Below are 20,300 nucleotides of genomic sequence, written 5' to 3'. Positions count from 1 at the left end.
GAATAATCGGGACACTGGGATATACTTCATAGTGAAGAGCAATGGGACAGGACTAAGAAAAGAAAAATATAGGCTAAGTGTCAGAAATAAAAGGCTCAGATATTAAATTACAGTGTTGTCCCACTTCTTGTTCAACTTAAAAGTCCCCTAGAGAGTTTTTGAAGGAAAAGATTAAAAATATAAAGGGAGAAATGATACTGCATTGGCACAGCAAGACCCATTAATTAGTCTAAATGATGTCCTGCTATTTTAAAAGTGCTTCATGCAGGTCACACTAAGCTAAAAAATGTGATACTGATGTCTCATGTCAACTCAGCAGTTTCAAAACCACATTGCTCAATGTATCTCACAGGTGATCTCCTCCCAGGGTAGAGTAGGGCTGCTCTAAGATATTGTCTGTTATTTGTCCTCTTGACAAGCAAGTTGTGCAATGATGCCCTCCACGTTCCCAGATTTAAAGGGCTAAATGCAGTGAAAGAACAGGATCCTCAGAAACATGAAAACTTTGACCTCCTCCAAAACTGCATTACAGCCTTGTAATAGCCTGAGTCACTGCTGTAGCAACTGCCCTACCAACAGTGTTATCAAGAGAGAAGGAAAGACCACAAGCAAAGACCTGGGTCCATGATGCAGAGCAGGCAGAACCAGGGATAAACCCTATGATGAAACCATTACTCTTTCATTAGCAGGGCTGTACAGCTCACGGCTGGAGAACCAGAGAAGATTTGCAGCAGGAGATGCGTCTGGGGAATCTTCACGGACTGGTTTGCAGAAAAGGGAAGGAGTCAGTCCTGACAAGGAGAAGGGGCATATGAGTGAGCAGTCAGAGGTGGTACAGAAAAGTAGAGAGTAGCTATACTTTTTCCTATTTTGTACCTAGTCTCTGTTTTACAACCAACCAAGATTGCATGACAGTTCCAGCTGTTTGAATAAAACAAACCTGGAACATGTATTTGCCTGTGCCCACAGGCTGAACTCAGGAAACATGATGCACACATTGAGCCAGTCATCAAAAAGGACAGGAATTTTCTGCCAAGGCACTCAGAAAAAGCAGTAGAGGGAAGAAAACATGGACAGAGGAAAGGGATCTGGGAAAGATTAAAATGCCAGCAATTACTGGAGCTGTGCATGAGTCTCAGCAGGTCAGCTAGCCTGGGGAGCATGGGACTCTTGCCAAAGGGCTATCAGCGAGACCCTTTGGTCAACATGACTGCTTAAGCATTACTGCTTAAGCATTACTTCTGCACCTATCACATTTCTGCACATTTAATTTGTTTACCAAATTGCTGCTTCTTTCTGTAAAAAGAACAAACACCCCCTGATCTTTATTTACTGATATGAGCTTTAGATATGGGCTTATAGAGTCCACCAGCAAGGTACATGAACAAGTCATCAAAGCAAATGTAATGTGATTTGTTCTCATTTTCATTCTTCTTTGTCTAACACAGTGAATCAATGTTTACTTACAAGCATGCTTTCACTCTAAATGACCTGTGCAAGCTCACTGAGGTTGAATGAGGCCAGAGTTTGAAAAAATATATAGAAATTCAGTCATGCACTAAGCATTGATTACAATAGTACAGACCTTACATTGCAAAGATTTTGGAACAAAACAACTTGCAGTTGGAAAAGCCACGCTGGCCCTATTCTCCTAGGTTTCCCCAAAACTCCCTTTACAGATCATCTCTAATGTCTTTAATGCATCTTTCCCTTGTCAGATCAATCAGTATAGTAACTCAGTAACACTCCCCTTAACACCAACATGTGGCAAAGACTGATGACTTGTTGGTGCTCTGGGGTAGGCAGGATTGGAAAAAGAGGAGCAGATGTGAAGAGACACATAGATTTCTCTTTGTGAAACTGGACACTCAGAAATATACAAGTCTTGATGATGACAGACAGCAAACATTGCCCTGCGACACCAGCTTCTCCTCACAGTCAGCAAAGGGATGTTCTCAGTAAGTCTGGGTGCCTGCTGCTGGAATGCTGAGTTGCTTACTCTGTGGTACCTGTATTTCTAGATGCAAGACCACCATGCATGAGAAGATAATGCAGAGCCAGCTGAGGTCACAGAGGTAAAATTTCAGAAAAAAAATGCCAAAGTGTCAGACTGAGCAGTTCAAATGCAAATAGATCCGCTATCATAAACTGAAAAATATAAATACACCTCTATATACTAAACAATCCTCAGCACCAATGAATGTCAGCTTGGGACCAGTCAGTAGCTTGTTCTGCTTGGGCACATAGAGGCACAAGGGGGAATAATGCCACCTCTTACACACCTTCAGGAATGGTGGCCCAGTTGACATCATTTCCACCGTTCTTTGCATGATGTGCACACGGTTATGCCTGTTGTGCTGACCAACCTGATGGGACATGCAACAGGTAGTCCCTGGTCAAGGCCAAGGCAGCTCAAGGAAAAGCCCTTCCTGAGGACTAACTGTTAAGGTACCTCTGGGGAACAAAGCCCAGGGGTGTTCGTAAGCTCCGGGCAGGTTCGGGCAGAAGCCATCCTGTCCTCTTTCCCTCAGACTGTGTCTAGCTCAGTACCAGAGCTTCACTGCGATTGTATGATGTGACTGTAGCAGACAGCACTATCTTTCATAAAGCTCTAGTGAATCTGATTCAATTAAAGTCTCATAAGTCTTCAAGCTTAAAGACAGATGAATGTCCAAAAGCCAAATACCTAAGCTGCTCTTACCTCAAGTGACCTGTGGTTAATTAGCAATCTAAGTGGATGGCTTAACTAAATTTTGTGTATGTTTGGGAAGGAGAGTGGTAGAAGATTAGTATTAAATATATTTAACAATAAATATGGCCAGCATTAAATATAAACTGGTTTAAAAAGACAGGTGCAGGCAGTAGTCAGAGAAGTTTTATCAGTGGTACTTTTTCTCTCTTGACTCTGCTTTCCTGGCTGTCAGAATTTCAGATGTGAAGTTCACAGGTGTTTTTTGAGTAACTTTAACACAACCCATTTATGCCAAGATTCAAACCATTCTTGCTGAGCAGACTTTGGCCTTTAACTATTTTTCTATTGTTTCTCCACATATTTATCTCCCAAATTATCCACCCTAATTATTTCATCTTGGGTCTCTTAGGTGCAGAATTAGGCCCAGAGAGAAAAGATAAACTGAATAGAAATCTTTATGCTTGCTTGGAGTCAAAAAAAAGCACATCCGACATCACGACACAATTATCCTTAACTCATTCATTGACTTCTGGCAGCCTCTACCCTGTCACCCACATGTATAATTAAGGCTTGAATCACCACTCAGGGAAGCTAATGGCATCATTCCCAGAGACCACAATAGCCTTCAAATCTAGCCGGTCTGTGGATCTATCTAATTCTGATGCAGTTCTCATCCTGCTCCATATAAACCAAGCTCATTACAAGTGCATGTTACTATGGCATCTACTGTTCATCAGCTTCTGCTTTTAAATAAGTTTTTAAACCTCCTTTCCCTTTAGTGTGCCCCTCAGAATCATTCAGATACCTGGAATCAAGGAAGGGTATAGTGATGGAGCTACTTTCCCCTTGTGAATCTCTGCCTCATGACTATTTTTCAAGCTGGGTAACCATTCGCAGTACAATCCAAACAGGAGTCAAACGTGGTCTTTTTTCAAGCATATGTGTGTGTGTAGGAAAATTTATTTACTACTTCAGCTGTTCCTGAAAGGTAGGGGTAGCTGGTATTTTGAATTAAGCATGTTAAATCTAGGAATGCTGTAAAATGGCATGAAGTTTCATGCAGCTGATGTCTTTTTAATCTTCAAAGCTGATAGATAGCCCTAATCTGAATAATCATTCTTTTCAAATCTTTAACTGCACCTGGTATCTCTGTCTGAGCTTGTTCAGGTCACTGCTTATGAGGTGAGCACACATTTCTAGGAAACACCCAGTAATCTGAATTTGCTTGAACACCTTTTAAAACTATCCAGCAATTTCAAGCCATTCCTCTTTCCTCCTTCCGTGCCCCCATCCCTCTCAGCACTGTTTCAACACATGCACGTAAAACAGAAAAAAGAAAATCATAAAAGCTCACCCCTACATTTCATCTGAATAAAATCCAGCTGGTGAATCGACTGCAGTAAAGGTTCGCTATCCAGAGTCAAGTCAAACTCAGCAGACACTTTTGGCTCCAAGGCTCCCTTGACCCACTGTTCCTGAGATACCTGAACACGCTTGATTAAAGCATCCGAAATCTGAAAAAGAGTATCAGGTTTATAATGAAATGGCAGATGCACACTTAAAAGTGACAGAATGCCTGTGAGACACAGGACAAAGAAAGCAGGAATACGACAGCACAACAGCTGAGATGGGATCTGGTCGGTTTAGGGTGAGATTCATTTATGTTGCATCCTTTCATCTCACCTTTTCAAAATAAATTTCGTCTCAGGGTAGGAAAGTAAAAATCGCATTTATAAAGCCTGTTAACGTTATGTTAAGGTTAATGCCACATATACATCTGCACTCTGTTGTCTGATCTGCACTGTCTAGTTTTGCTCTCCTATTTAAAAAGCAGTTGCACAAAGAGAGGTTTAAATGATAGAGGCTCTCTCTCCATTCAGCAGAGATGATTCAGTGGATGAAAGCTGAAAGGAACTAAAAAATCAAATACGAAGGAAGTTGTATATTTCTCACAGTGAGGGTCCTAAGTTGTCAGAGTTTCGAAGAATATGATGGATTTTCTGTCATTACATCCAAACTGAATTTCATTTTTAAGACTTTGTTCTAGCTTGGCTCACAGACAATTAGGCCAAAAGTCAGACTAAGACGATTGCAACAGACTCTTCTGGAAGTGAAATCCTGCCTCTACGGAAATCAATGAGCTCAGCTGTCCTTGAGTTCCGTGAAGCTGCCATTTGGATATCTGGAGTCCCTCCCAGTGAGCTTCCTGTAAGTCACAGGGAGCAGGATTTTCTTCTGAACAGGTCAGAGAGAGTTTTTCTTTATTGCAGGAGTTCAGATACCTTTACTCATTACTGTTACTGAAAGACACTCCTGTCTGAGTCCCTGCATCAACAGCTCCTAATCAGTCTCTCCAGTAAGTGGAGGAGTATCTCATAGCCTTCCTACAACCTTGGAGTCACTTACTGGGATACTGGATCCCTTGGCTGTATTTCAATGTCCTGACTGCAGGAGTCGTTGCTCTAAGTAATGCAGTGCCGCAGTGTTTGCTGGTGGCCTTGAAAGCGTCATTAGATAAACCAGGAAAAGGTAAAAACAGAAGCATTTTTTTAATAAAAGGTGACTGCAAAGAATAAAGCCACAAAGGTTACAGGAAAAGTAAGCTGAAATGAAAATGAAGGATGTACCTTGCTAGCATGTAGGTAAGACCTAAAGGTTTCATTTGTCCTGCAGTATCCAACCGACAGCCTCCTGAAATCTGTATAGTCTTGAGATTAATATACATCACACATTCCCCACTCTTGCTTGAGACCAGACGTGACAGCAACAATCAATCTGGAGTGCTAATAGGTTTAAGTTGGCTATTCTCATCCTGGTTTTAGGGATGCTGTGACAGCCCCCTGACACTCATGTGCAGCATGCCCTGTTCAGCTGACAACCACATGCAGATCATTTTGTTTGATGTGCCTTTCTTCTTGGGCAATTAATAAACCACAAAACTAATAGGGCAAAATAAAATAATTAATAAAAATAATAGAATTCATTAGGCAAAATAATTAATTGGATGATAAACTGTTACGGTTTAGCTCATCAATAGACACTTTCACTGCTTGCTCCTAAGAAACAATATCCTGCAAATTAAGGCAATTATTGGCTAGGCCATATTTTGCAAAGAGGTGGGGTACCTGGATCCTCCAGCTACAACCCCAGTGAAGCAAAGTTACAGGCAAGCCCTTGAGGCTGGATTTCCTCACGGGGAAGATACTGAAAGGACTCATTCATATGGGAAACAGTAATGCAAAGGGGAGAAGCAAAAGGGGGAGAGATACCACTCTGCTGAGTCCAAGACCTTTCCAAATTGATCAGAGAGCTCTGTGAGGCCCTGCGTTGGGTTTCTCAGATGAGAATAAAATAATATTCTGCAGAAAGTTATCATTAACTGCATAGCATCTCTCTTGTGGCCCAGAAGGAAGGGCTAGCAAGGGGAAAGTCACCAGCCCTCAGGGAAATGGTGTGACAGATAACTCCACACCTCGGTCAGAGTGCAGCTGTTCAAAGCCACCCCTTCGCTGGGACATCCATGCAGTCACCAGGCTATCTGAGCTTCTAGACAGTACTAACAGAAGTTAAGGTGAACCTGCCTCAGAGATGGAAGAGACGATTAGCAAAGCTGTCCATTTTTAGATTTAACTTTAATGTCTTTTCATTTTTTTCCCCAGAACATCAGAAGGAAAAATACCTGTAAAAACCCAGAGGGATCATTTTCTTTGATAACTTCTAGGCAGTACTCCATAAGCCCCGTTGACTGGCGTAGCTTCAGTGTACAATGATTTATCTGGTCCCAAACAACCTGGAAGACAAGCATCAGTTCAGTTCTGATGACTGCCTCAGCTTACAGTGAATTGTATAAGATTATTTCAGAAGAGACAACGAATAGAAGAGTGTGTTAAAGCTATGCTTAATTTAGCTGCCATATGGCCATTGCTATATCTCCATCAGCTACACTCACTTGCTCTGTACTGTAAATACCGATAATTAGCTTGGCAAAATGTTGTGCACAGGGAATCTCAATTTTCAGAGCAGATTAATTGCTCAAAGATCAGGCTTGCTTGGAGCAGAAAAAGCATAGAACATGTGCAGTACTCACATTTACAATCACACTTTCATTAAAATCTGCAGTACTCACACTTTCACTAAAATCTGAGCTTTTAAAAAAACCTTCACTTAAAAGGCAAATATTATATAGGATAACTGTAGTAGTGGTTTCTTGCAGATTATACTGTACCATTCTCTTCACCATTGATCCTGCTCTGCTTAAGAACACACTGCTGGGATTAAGAAATAAAAAAGCTGCATCTTGTTTTTCGAGATTTTGGACTCATTTCTGCTCCCCATGGCTATAGACCAGGCCTAACAGCACTGTGTTAGACAGCACAACTCTTCAGGTGCAACAGCCTAACAGGAATAAACCACAGGATTATCTCTGCTGCTAGCAGTATGTCCTAAGTGTTGGTTCTTGTTAAGCAAGGGGGTTTTTAAATGCTGATCTCAAGTAGATTTTATTCATTGTTTGTCATGTTGAATATTTCACTTCATTTTTTCCTTCTGTCTTAGATACTATTAGTGTTTCTGGCACTATAATACCTCAAAATCACCTATGCAGTTCAACATTTCAAGAAATGTGTTTATTTAAACATTTCTTGACTGCCACTTTGTTCAAACATTTATAGCTTTCTTCTCTCCACTCCCTTTACTGCATTTCTTTAATATCTTTTGAGTGGCACATGGATTTCTGGAGGTAGCTTGCCTGATTTTCAAAGGTTTGAAGACCCACCAAAAGCCAAATATTTCACTTGGGCAGAAGGTCCCAGAATCCAAACCACAGAGAGGCTTCACTGACAAGTACCTCTCAAAAGACAGCACCAAACCATCAGATAAAGAAGACTGATGGCCTGATTCAACAAACTGCTGAAGTATACACTCATTTTAAGTGTATAAGCACAATTCCACTAAACTGCTGAACTGGAACCTGCTACAGGACTTTAGGATTTGGTCACCAGCAATTTTCATGGTGTAAAGGGCTGAGGACTTGACAAAATGCACACTAACATCAGATATCAGCATCCGTACTCAGTTGATGAGAGTTGAGCTCACCTTCAGCTTGTGCTCACGTTCTTTGGTCACCTTTGTGAGCAGTTTTGCCTTCTGCCGCGTTAACGCATCAACCAAGGCATCACACTGAGCGACAAGACAGGCTTCATAATCCAACCCATTCTCCTAGAAGAAGATGAGAGTCATACTCATCAAAGAAAGCATACTTTAGAGCTTAAGCTATTGCTTATTCTTAACTGCTTTTCTATTCAGAAAAGATTTCCTTTCGAGACCTCGTCATTTCTGTTGCCTCTCTGATTTCATTATAGCTGTACCGCATGCTATAAAAAAAAACAGTACGATGCTACACCACAAATGTGCTTATTTAAAACCTTGATTTACTGGCACTTTCCAGACAACAGATGTACTACGACATAATATAAAAGCTAAATGTAACATACACAGTGCATACATATACCGAGATGATTCTGCCCCATTCTGTTTTAATTATCCCACTGTAGCAACTTCAAAATCAGTGGCTCTACACCATGGCAATTAGAACAGAATTGTGGACCAGAATCTGCTCTACAGGCTTATTACAAGGATTATAATCAGGTACAAAGCCTGAGATTTGTGTATTGCTTCAAATATATATATATATATATTTTATTTTTTTTTTTAAATAGCTAGCACTTGGCATTGAAGGTATGTATTTGATTAGCTTTAAAAAAAACCAAAAAACTGGCAATTTTTTATTCACATTGTGGTAAAACTTTCTGCTAGACAGAGGCCAGCACCCGAGCCTTAAGTAGGGCCTGGGTATCACTTAGCGTTACATAAACCCCTGCCCTAACAATGAGGAACAAACCATGCTACCACAGAACCCCAGGCAGCTGGAGAAATCTGAGTAGATGGTACTATAAGGTACTGACCTGCCCCCCCTCCTGGGGATGCCTTTCTCTGGCTGTGGAAGCAATGCTTTAGCACCCATTCAAAGGGAGGCCCTCCCTTGCTTCCTCTGCTCATGAGACTAGAGGAAGGAGAAAACTTTCAAGCTCCTTTTCTGAGGAGATGTTCAGTTGTCCTATCAGCTTTCCCCCCAAATACCCAAATGAAAAAAAAAAGAAGAAGCATTAAATGTGGGAAGATTTTAAACACGTGCTGAAGGAGAAGCATCTCTGTGGTAAGCCATCACATGCGCCTAAATCATTACGAGCTCTTAGCTCTTTTGTTTATGTTTTTCTCTTCTTTCGTGTTCATTTACTTTGTCTTCTTTCCTTTGTGAGCAAAACTTCGAGCACCGTATTCCCTTCCCTCACTGCGATCCCTGCATCTCATTCTCCAGCTGAGGGATACAGGGCCACTCTTCCCTGAGAGGCCCCCGCCACAGTCCTAGACCTGCTAGCCAGATGGGTGGGGAGAGAGACATCAGACAGCTCAGTTACTGTTCACAGGTTTGTCTTAGACTCTTCCTGTTTGCATCTCTCCCTCCTCGGCTTGTATCACACCCAACTCCCCCTTAAGCCCATTTCCACCCAGCTGCTCTTGAAGTGCTGGTTTGTGTACAGAGCCTGAATCAGTCGATGGCTGTAATGCATCATTTCTCTCCTCATTTTCTGTTCACACATCAAACAGGGTGTTTGGCGATACGCCTCTTTCAAGTGAGAAAGGATGAAATTGTTACAGCAGATGGGAAAATGTGAAAATCAGATAATGACAGCAACAAGGAGGAGCAAGGAAGCAACAGGGGCAACGAGGAACAGGCAGTTTCTGAAAAGAAGATACCAAGAGATTTAAAAGTGACCTAAGAAAGGAGAAGGGAAGGAAAAAAGAGGAGGAAACAACAGATCTGCAAAGCAGGGGAAAGTAGATTATGAATTTGCAAACTGCCCCAGGCAAGATAAAAGCACAGCTCCTGTAGCTCTGACAAATTCAAGAGAGGAGATAAAGAATGCGGATGGCTGCCTGGTCTGCTGTGCATTGAGACACCGTAATAAAATGTACACACTGCTCGCTGCTTTGTGTATACATTTTAAAGACATTTTTGCTGCGGGGTAAATGTCTGTATGTTTGTGTGGCAACCATCATAAGACTTCTACTAGAAATAATCTGCTCTGAGATACATGGTTCTGGGAACAAACCTACGCATGAAGGGTACATCTATTCCCCCCCCAATAATAGTCCAAGAAGTGGTCTTTTGGTCCAGATGCAAAAAGGCACAGATCAGCTAAGAACACATCTAAACCCTTTCCCCTCAAATAGAGTGGCTGTACCAAACCCGCATAGCAGGGGTATTCCCTGGTATGTACTATCATCAAATGCTGCTTGACCATCACCTGGGAAGAGTGCAATTTGTCATGGGAGAAAACCACGCCAGGGAGCTCATTAAGGGTTAAAGTGTGGGGGTGATCATCCCAGAGCTGTGCCTTAGCCTTGTTCTACTTAGCAATACATATGCAGCTGATTACTCCTGCTCGTTTGGTTTGCTGAAATTTCATGTCCTCGCTCAGACTCGGGATGGAGACTGCCTCAACACATGAGAGTCAGATTCAGCTTTGTGCCCAGACATGCCTAAATGTTAGAGAGTGACTGCTGGATACAGTTTCCTCTTCTGAGTTCTCCTCTAGCATTTTAAGCAATAAGCAGCATCCAATAAATGGCTTGGTGTTTTGATCTAATTGTAGCAGCTCCCTTATGCAGAGCAATTTGGCAGTGATTTTATTGAAACACATTAAAGGATTTTACAGCATAGTCATAAATAGTTGTAATAGGCCACCTTTAGGTTTCAGGAGGGAAAAATACATTTTAATGGATCTAAGTGACTCAAGAAAAGATTAGTGATAAACTACTGTTTTGGATGAGTTTTCCCATTCCTAAGATAGCTGTTCATACCTAGAGGAAGAACTGCTCTCTTGAGGGACCTGTCCTTCTCCTTGGACAATGAGATAAGCCTAAAGGACTAGGTTAGATGAGCTACGTAACTTTTAAATACGCAAAGTCAGCAGAGAGAAACCTCACACTGTGTCCAAAACATGGCATTGACAGGTAGGTGCCAGTTGGTGGCTTCACACTGGTTTCTTTCAGTTAGATGTGCCTTTTTTTTAACAGTTTCTCAGTCTTGGTTTGTTCCCCACACGGTCCCAGAAGACTGTGAGGGTGGGTAGCTAAGCTGCCCTGTGGTGACCTGAGAGTTTCGGCAGCGTTTGTGGTACAAACTCATCATCTGCAGTGTCGAGTGAAATATTTTAACTATTAAATTCTAAAGCAAAACAGAGTTTTTAACTTCTGCTTTGTCTTTCTGTTACTAACAGGCACAGGACTTGCTTGTTGATGGAAGATGAGCAAGCAGCATATCGTAGAGCAGATGATGTATATCCCACAGAAAACGCACCACCGCAGAGCACTGCTGCTGCAATAACAAGTGTCCCCTCCTGGGCACTGTGCAGCTCAAACTACGGCAGCCCATTTCCAGTCCTACTCTGCAGGGTGAGAAAGGCCTTGAGGATCATCTGACCTCCTGTACCAACCAGTCTAAATTTCGTTGAAAACCGGACTTGTTTCGTTTTGGGTTTGTGCCCTCAATTAGTGCACTCACCATAAGCCCTTTTCTGACTATTAAACCTGGGAAATTATAGGCAGGAGAATATCTTCTGCTTCATTAAATGACCACATTGATTTAGCAACGTTTGTTTCTTTCTTTTTTTTTGACTTCCTACAAATACTCTAATAAACAGGTTGACCGGATTTTGTCCAGAAACGAGTGTATTTTTAGAAAATGTAAGATGAAAAACAAGTAGTGTATTTGTTAAAATGAGAACTTATCCTAAATGCCCAATTCAAGCAATTGCAGTCAGGAAGGAGCCCAGAAGCATGACCAATGGATTCAATCAAACACTAATCAACACAGCTCAGATGTCCAGTATTGAGTATCAGCTCCTTGCAATAAACAGCAAACAATCTAGAAGCTAAGAGAGGCTTGCAGACATTATTTGATGGATAATTTTGCCTAGCAAATCCGTTCAAGAAATGGTAGAGGAGTCCAGGAAAGATAAGAATAGCACAGGAGACAAAGTCATCAAATACATTATTCACTCAGTTCTATTGATTACTGTATTATCAAAACAGCTAATATTCTACAGTTACCTGGATCTGCTGCAATAAATTTTTCAGCTGAACCAAAAATTCTTTAGCTTCCTTTGCTTTATCTGAAACACCATTTAAAGCCTGAGACAGCTGTGCCTGCAAGGAAAAAAAAGGAGGAAAAAAAAAAAAGGAAAAATTAGAGATAAAATGCAAATGTGTTTCTTCCTAATCCTTGGTTTTGATGATTAATAATGTGCTAAAAGGCTTACTTGCTGTCCCATATATTCTTACACACATAGAGTGTTTCTGCTAGAAAATAATAGTTAATATTTTAATTGTAATAAGATTTAATAAAGGTGCAATATGCATATGGGGGCAGTCAAGTATTGTGTCTGCACATTCCACTTTATTGCAGTGACTTGGTAAGTCAAAATACCATTTTATAAGACAGCTACCCCCACATATAAGGAGATAATAGTCTTGCACTTACACAGTAGCATCTGTCATGCTGAAAAATCCCCAAGTGCTTTCCAAAATGGCACCTTTTTTTCATCAAATCCTGAATTCTTTACAAATGTGGTAGATCCCACCAAACCTGAGATACACTAGGACTTCAAAAACAAATCTGCATTTTCAGACCTCATAGTAATGTCCCTTTGGGGCTTCAGTTTGGCATGCTCCAACCCCACAAAAGAGTGAATAATTCTGGAAAAGCTGGAAAAAACACTTCCTCTAACTTTTGACTGGTGAGACATATGGAGCATGTCTTTTGTAAGCCCACACTGAAGACCTAACTTCCTCTTTCCTCGGCTGGCACCTGAGATCTCTAAACTGAACCAGAGGCTTCCCGGTGGACTTCTAGGATGGGAAGAAAACAGCAGTTCTGCCCCCAGCAGACCCAGAATCATCATGGTCTGACCGGAGCAGCCCCGGCGCTCCTTGAAGCTTCTCTTGAAGCCTGGCTGGGATTACAGAAGCTGGATTGCTCTGCTTGTCAGCTCAGGGCAAACCCAGACCCAGCATTACTTCTCTGTGCAGACACAATGCAGAATGACCAGATAGGTCCCATTGTGAGTGTCCTGCAGGTTAGATCCACTCTTTGTAGGTCTATCCCTCAGGCAGACTTGGCAACTACGAGACTGAAAATGCCCAGTTAATTATCCTCACCAAACGGATATGACAACTGACATCAGAAAATGGAAGGTGAAGTATGTTTGCTAACGTCAGGCTTTCAGAAGGTTGCCATCTCTTGTTTCCTTAGGACTAGAGCGTGGCTTGAGACAGAGCCTTGTATGTAGGAAGGCACAAAGGTTATGAGCCTCTAAGAGGAGACCTAATTGAAATTCAGTAAGTCACCACTCATTCTCTGCTTCCCTCTTGCTCCTGGAGGGAAGTAAATTACTCGATTCCTGAAAAGGGCACAGCTCTCTTCTTCAGGCTGCCAAAGTTTTGAGCTTACCTCCAGCCTGAAGGTCTCCTACTCACCCTCCCCTCCTGCTTGCTCATTTACACAGGATAGCAAAGAGCAGACCCTGGCAGCTCCGTGAGGGAAGCCCAGCCCCGAGGCAGGCAGCCTCACACAGGCAGAGGCACTGCCTAACCCCACACGGCTCTGCCTGAAGTGGGTCCAAACCCTGACTGGGAGCTGGGACTGAATTATAGAGGAAGAAGCCATCCTAGTTTTTTTCCTCATATTCACACAACCCTTCTTCCTTTTAGCCTTGTTGTAGGTATTACATTAGTGTTAAATGTGAAAATAAAATCTGCCTTACTACAACTCATTTGTAACAAATGTAACGGGAAGACACATTACTGCGTAAGTTTCTCAATATTTGAATATTTAGTATTCTCTTACACAAACTCGTGTCACAGCACAAAAATTTAAAGCAATGATGTTTGATATGAATGCTACTTGAGGTCACAGAAGCAAACTCCAGGTCCTTGAAAGGGTCCCTATTTTCTGCCAGATCAGGTCAGCCAGGACTTCAGCTCTCCACAGGCTGATCACAGTTGCCAGAGTTTAAAGCTCACCCTTTTTGATTGCACTTTCTGTTCTATCCACAAGACACATCTGAGCATTTGGTTTGTCAAGTGGACATGGGACAAAGTGGAAGCAGCATATGGCCAAGCGGCTGGGGAGGAAGTGAGAAGGAAATTGGTGGCAAAAGCATGATATGTTCTGCCGTTGACTGGCCCAATCAAATTCTCCCAGGGAGGCAAGGGCTCCTTTCTTTCACACCAAAACCAATGGTTGGTCCTGAAAAAAGTAAAATTTCCACTTTTCCAACATCTGCCCTAGTGCTCAAGTCATCTCAAAGTGCATTTCGCCAGATAGGAAGAGCCAAAAGCTGTATGCGGGTATCGCAGCAGCCGTAGAAAACTGAATCACCGCAGACAAACTGTAACCAGCATATGTATGGATGGCAATTAGCACAGTCACTCCTGGCTCCCAGCGTGCTCCCATTGCAAAGAGCTGCAATAGAAACTCAACAATGTCACTGCTCAAAGGGCTCATAAGCAAATTGCTGTGTTCATTAAAACCTGTGGTTGCATTAACACAACTGCAGCATGAAGACGAGAAGACCAGATCTCCATTTCTGAAACCCACTTAGAGGTAATAGCCTTGTTTTTCCAAGCATTTGTAAAAGATACCTTACAAAGCAGAAGAATTTAGTCATGCACTTCCCATTAAAATCAAATGGAGCTACGTGACTAAGCCCTCAGTAAACCAACCAAGCCATAAAAAATGCCCTGTACACTCAGAGCAATCTTTGGTGCTGCAGAAATAATTACTGGAAGGCAAACTGAAATGTTAAAAGCTCCATTGACTGTGACAATTAATAACTCCTGACAAACAGCATTCTACCTGGCATTATCTTTACTTAATACCTGGTCTTGCAACCAATAATGTGGAGGCTGGAGATGGATACCAAGTTTCTACTTCTATTAAATACAGGAACAGAGAGATAACAAGGGTGAGTAATTAAACCCAGATGGGCATGGAAGTCTGATGCTTCCTTTGATTTTAGAAAATGAACCAGATAATGCCCATGTCCTTTTTCAACCGAACAGTTCATGCTCATTTAACTTGTTTGCCCTCCATCTCTCTTTAGCAGCAGATTAACTATTGATTAGATAAGCTTGCCCTGGCGCTGAATTCTGAAACAGCCCACATGTTTTTGGGAACACAGCTCTTTAGGCCAGGAAATAAAAGCAGGCATTTGGTCTTGCCTTTAACCACCTGCCTGCCTGCCTGCCCTTTACAGACCTGTCCAGCTGTGGCTTTTTTTCAGCGTTTTGGTATATATATATATAAAAACATCTAGAATGGGCAGAGCTGAAATGCATCCACCACCATTCCTCGTACTGGTAGGTCAAAAGGCCTACCAACATAAACGTGACAGCAGTGTTGCTGTTCTTGCTATGAAGACGTAAAAGGACTTAACTTTGGCAGAAGACTTAAACTGCTGGTCCTGATGCATTTTTCATGGAAGTGACTATAATAAAGTCCAGGTAAGTCAGTGGATTTTCACAGATTTATGCCATTGAGGCCCTGTTGTTATTTTACACCGTTTTTAATCCATCTGTAGGAGAAGTTACATACAGCAGTGTAATGGGGAACCGGCACCACTAACAGGGGCCAACCAGTCTAGCACAGCGGTCATGCCAGCAGTACAGCTGCAGGTAAATGCACATTTCATTATATGGTCTGCAGTACTGTATGAACAAGGTTATACACTCCATAATTCACCACTAGATCACTATATGAGGCTCAGACAAAGGAGAAGTCAAACAGTTTGAACAAAAGGCTAATGCAGAAGTGGAATGGAAATGGATCCTGAAGCTGAAGATGGGCAGGGCCTCTGGAAAAGCCAGTAGAAAAAATGTTTGAAGTTTGCTGTTGTGGGACGAAACTGTGTCCTGAGAAGTGGGGAAATGGCTCTGGCATTTTCAAGCCCTTCTTAAGTGATGAATACCAGCCACCCGACCTTAGAAGGAGATAAGCAGGTGCTTATCAGCTGGTGGTGAACAACTATCAGTCTATCGAATCTATGGGGCTAAGAACTCTTAAGGACTAGCCCTTCCAGCTGCCTCTACCAGCTATGCCTCGAGCATCTGGAGAGAACACCTAAATCTGGAATTATGTTTGGCATACCACTCAATGTCAGTAATCCATGGTTTGGCCAAAGTAACTACAGGTAATAAACGTGCAGAAATTGACATATCTGAGAACTACTTCTAAGCAGAAGTGTCTAATTCCAAAACCATTTATCTGAATGAATGTGAGCTGATGATTTAGGCTGTCTGGCTATATGGTTCCATTATATTTATTTTCTGCCAAGCATGCTGTTCTGGGAAAAATAATATTCACAAGAGCACAATTTTAGAGTCCCCAAATTAGTTAATTTTTAATATTTTTTTCTTTTGCTAGAATTTTCACATTGATTGAGTCTGTAAATCGAGAGAAAAATCATATTCTGTGATACTTTAGTCCCAGAAAAAAATGCAGTAAAAATAAAAACCGCCAGGGTATTTTTCATTCTTTTGACATTATTTGACAGCAGGAAAGAGAGAACATGACTGACTCTGAACTTTGATTACACTGGAGTTTATCACATTGTTCAAAAAGGCATCGAACAGTTTTAACTCAAGGCAGACCATAATATAGCACAAGCTGGTCTCTCTCTCAGCCACACTTGAACAGCAAACTCAGCCCCTGCTCATTAAAATAATTCTACTCAGAAGTGGATTCTGCCATTGGCACAAGCAGCAACAGCTGTGAAGCTGTAATCTGCTCCTTCTGGGCTAAGATAACGTCTCCTCTGCACAAATACCCATCCTGTCAGGGAGGGGATGGCTGAGCCCTCGGCAGAGCATTCAAACTGAAACACGTACTGAAGAAGTTTGTCTTTCTCAGACGGACAAACTATGCAGATCACCCAAAGGGGCATTTTTTTCTTAAATCTTAAAATTGAAAGTCAGTTTTTTGCCTTGCCAAATGTCTTAGCCTAGCTTGTGCTCAACCACTCCATGGCTGAGGGGTGATGAGACCAGTCTTGGTTTTGTCCTCTTCTGCAGTGTCTGAAAGGATCTCTGTGTGCTTCCTTTACTGCTAACTGCAGCGGAGAGTGGAAAAAGAGAATCCTGCGGCCAGCAGAACTGGCCAAGTGCTCTTTGCACAGCTGTGGGGGAAGTCCTTTCCCCCAGTACAGCAGGAAGCTCCAAAGGATTGCTCTCAGCACTTGGGTATTCCAGTCCCCTCTGTACGTTCACATGTACTGACTAATTTTTCCAGGATCCACTGTTCTTAGCAAGAAACAGCTAACTTCATGCGCTCTTTCAACTTCTAAGGTCATGTCTTGCAAAGTCTTATTTTTAACAAGAAGAGCATGGCCAAGTGACCCAGCAGATCTACCAGGCCTCAGCAAACCCCCTGTGCAACAAAGCGGCTGGCTCGGATGTCTCCCCAGGGTGCGCCAGCAAGGGCTACAGAGCATCACTTGCAGTGAAGCATGAACCAGACCGTGACATTATGTGATTCAGAAAAAGCTTTACTTATCCCCAGACCCCATCCACCCTACCATTCCTTACTCATCTTTGTGTCACGAAGGTCCCTCCAGCCATTCCTCCCGGCCTCTTTGGGAGCTGAGTGGGAGGGGACACCTCTTCGAGGTCCAGGAGACAACACGATGTCACCCCTCCTTATCATGCTTTCCTGTCTAAAACATTCGGGTGGCTCTGGGCCACTCCCGCATTGACATGTGTTGGGAAATGGTAGTGGCAGCTTGCACTGAGTCCCGGGAGAAAGTGAGGTGGTGAAAGGAAGGAATGACCATCCCATCTCCTCACAGGCAGCTGCTGCCACCCAGGAGAGGACAGGATGGCCAAGGACCCTGTAGAGGGCAAACAAGTTGGTGAGATGGACTCGCTGATCCCAGGTGTCTGCCTGAGGCCTGGCTGAGCCTGAGATTTGCTGGCTAAGGTGAGGCCAACACGGGAGGGAGTCTGTGGGTTCTCCAACCCCGAGCAGAGGCTGCGGGGATGCTGGGCAGTCAGGAAGGACTGGAGACCTAAAAGCACCATGCCAAGGGGAAAAAAGTGCGGGAGGATGACGGACGTGAAGTAGCCTCACGTCCCACAAACTCCAACCCGACGTCAGGGCATCGGGACAAACAACTCCCAGCGCCGAGCACCGCCCCAGCTCCTCCTGGCCGGCCGATGGGACTCACCTTGTGCTGCTTCCACATGGCGCCCAGGGCCTTCACCTCGTGCTTGCCGTGCTTGCCCTCCTCCAGGCACTGGTAGCAGACGGGGCTGCGGCAGCTCACGCAGTACATGCTGTAGTTCTCCAGGTCGTGCTCGGCGCACGTCGGCAGCTTGCGGCAGCCGCCCGCCCCCTTCCCGCCGCCGCCGCCGTCGCCGCCGGGGGCGCCCGGGTGTCCGGGTGGCGGCGCCAGGCGGTGCTTGGCGAAAGGCCCGCGGGCCGGGTGGCAGCGGAGCTGGCAGGCGGCGCAGTACAGCACCTCGCACTGCTCGCACAGCACCGCGGCCGGCTCGGGTGGGCTCCGGTCGCAGAGCTGGCACTTGGCGGCGGCGGCGGCGGCGGCACGGCCCTGCTGGTAGCGCTGCACGATGGCCTCCAGCAGCCGGTTGCGCTGGAAGCCGCGGAGGCCGCGCTGATCCAGGGAGGCGCTCCGGTGGCACTGCGGGCAGGTGAGGGAGGAGCTGGCGGGGCCGGCGCCCCGCGGAGCCGCCGCCGCTCCCGGGGGCGCCGGCACCAGCGGCAGCACCCGCACGCCGTTGGGGGACTTCAGGCTCGGGGTGTAGGAGCCGTAGCCGCTATCGGTCTCGCTGTGCAGGCTCAGCTTGTCCGCGTGGTCCCCGCCGCCGCCGCCGCCGCCGCCGCCGCCCGCCGCGCACTCCGAGTCCGGGCAGGCGGAGGAGCCCGAGGCCGCTCCTGGCCCCGGCGCGGCGGCGGCGGCGGCTGGCGGCGCGGGGCTCCGCGGGTGGAGCAGGGGCGGCAGGTGCTGCTCGCTCTCCGGGGTCTGCACGGCGATGGTGCGGGCGCAGGGCAGGCAGACATTGTGCGAGCAGGGCAGGATGATAGGCTCCCGGAAGAGCGAGCCGCACACCGGGCACTTCAGCTCCTCTTCCATGGCCGCGGCGCGGCTTTGTGTGCGGGGCGCGGGCGGGCTCAGGCGGGCGGCGCGGGGTCGCCGCCGGCTCCCCCCATCCCCCGCGGCGCCCCTCTCCGCCTACCTCGCCTCCGGGCGCCGGGGAGAGGCCGGGAGGGCTCCGGCCCCCGCTCCCGAGCCGGGCGGTTCAGCACCCGCCGGCGATAGACAGCTCCGCGCGGCGGGGCCGGGGCCGGGGCCGGGGCCGGGGCCGGGGCCGGGGCCAGGGGCCGGGACCGGAGGAGCCGCCCGGCGGCTGGAGGCTGCTCGGGGCGAGGGGAAGGCTGCCCGCCGCCCGCGGCTCGGGCAGGGAGCGCGGTGGGGCTGTTTTAACGTTGGTGGCATAGAGTAATAATATATGGGGAGGGGAGGCGGGGGAGGAGGGAGGGCAGGAGTAGGAAGGGGCGGGAGGAGCCCTTTCCAGCAAATACGTGGTCGCTCTCTCTACGGCTGGGGACGGCGAAAACATTTTTTAAAGGCTCTCCGTACGGCGATGTCTTGACAGGTTTAAATAAAGCCATTGTTTGGGTAGCGGATTAAACGCAGGCGGGGTTTCGTTACCCCCAGTAGCCCTTTCTCCCCCCACCCCGAGGGAAAGGATGAGGGAGGGGGGGACCCTCTCCAGCAAACTGAGAGCGTGCCTCTCCTTCACAGAGATCCCCCCCATGCCGGAGCACAACCGAGATGCCCAAGATGTCAGGCACTGTTAGAGGGAAGGGTGAGAGCGGGGTTAAAAGGGACGCGCGAAGCCCGGTCACAAACGCGGCGGCCGCGGAGCGGGGAGGGCGCAGCGGCGGGGGGACGTGCCGCATCGCCCCGCTCGCAGCCGCGCAACCCCGGCCGGAACGGGCTGCCAAGAGAGATCGGGGATGACAGCTGAGAATTTATGAACTGAAAATAACCATCCTTAGAAGAAAGAAACCAGCAGTGGGAAATCCCCCATCTGTTTTGTTTACCCTACATATGCTGAGCGTGGATGTAACAGTAGTTTATTTTCATAGTGAAGCTATTATACACCAGAGCGATTTCACTGCTTTTTTTTTTATTATTATTAATCTATCTTGTTTAAAAGCCACATCTGTATTAACTGCAGTTCCGTAAGCAGATCCTAATTTTTTGCTTGTTTTAAAATGCGAGCTGGTTGTTTCAGAGCAGCTATTTAACCATTGCAGAACTAACTGATGTCAAATGAAAAAAAAAAGAAAAGAGAGAACATATTAAATGCATCCCCTCTCATCATAATGTTTCTTAGGACATGATGAACATTTTGTAACATTGGATAGGAAAGGATTTTCTAGTTTCAGGTTTTGCTTTTGCCA

At 45.3% G+C, this 20,300-nt stretch overlaps 1 protein-coding gene across 4 annotated transcripts in view; it reads right to left on the bottom strand.

The window, feature by feature from the left end:
• TRIM67 (tripartite motif containing 67) overlaps positions 1-18,963 on the bottom strand; it is a 33,616-nt gene extending 14,653 nt beyond the window's left edge. For 2 of the 4 annotated variants that reach the window (XM_086461022.1, XM_009958125.2), the window contains exons 1-5: positions 18,037-18,963; positions 11,867-11,962; positions 7,787-7,909; positions 6,372-6,482; positions 4,047-4,206 (exon numbers count right to left, since the gene is read on the bottom strand). In XM_086461022.1, the coding sequence (XP_086317148.1) occupies positions 4,047-4,206; positions 6,372-6,482; positions 7,787-7,909; positions 11,867-11,962; positions 18,037-18,963 (1,417 nt within the window). The remainder of the gene's footprint in view (positions 1-4,046; positions 4,207-6,371; positions 6,483-7,786; positions 7,910-11,866; positions 11,963-18,036) is intronic. The other 2 variants (XM_086461024.1, XM_086461023.1) reach the window with 2 other exon arrangements.
• Between the last annotated feature and the right edge of the window lie 1,337 nt (positions 18,964-20,300).

This window comes from Leptosomus discolor, chromosome 2 (assembly GCF_034619465.1).
Source record: "Leptosomus discolor isolate bLepDis1 chromosome 2, bLepDis1.hap2, whole genome shotgun sequence".
Lineage (NCBI taxonomy): Eukaryota > Metazoa > Chordata > Aves > Leptosomiformes > Leptosomidae > Leptosomus > Leptosomus discolor.
Note: the sequence above shows the minus strand (reverse complement) of the source record. Positions and strands in the feature narration are given on the sequence as shown.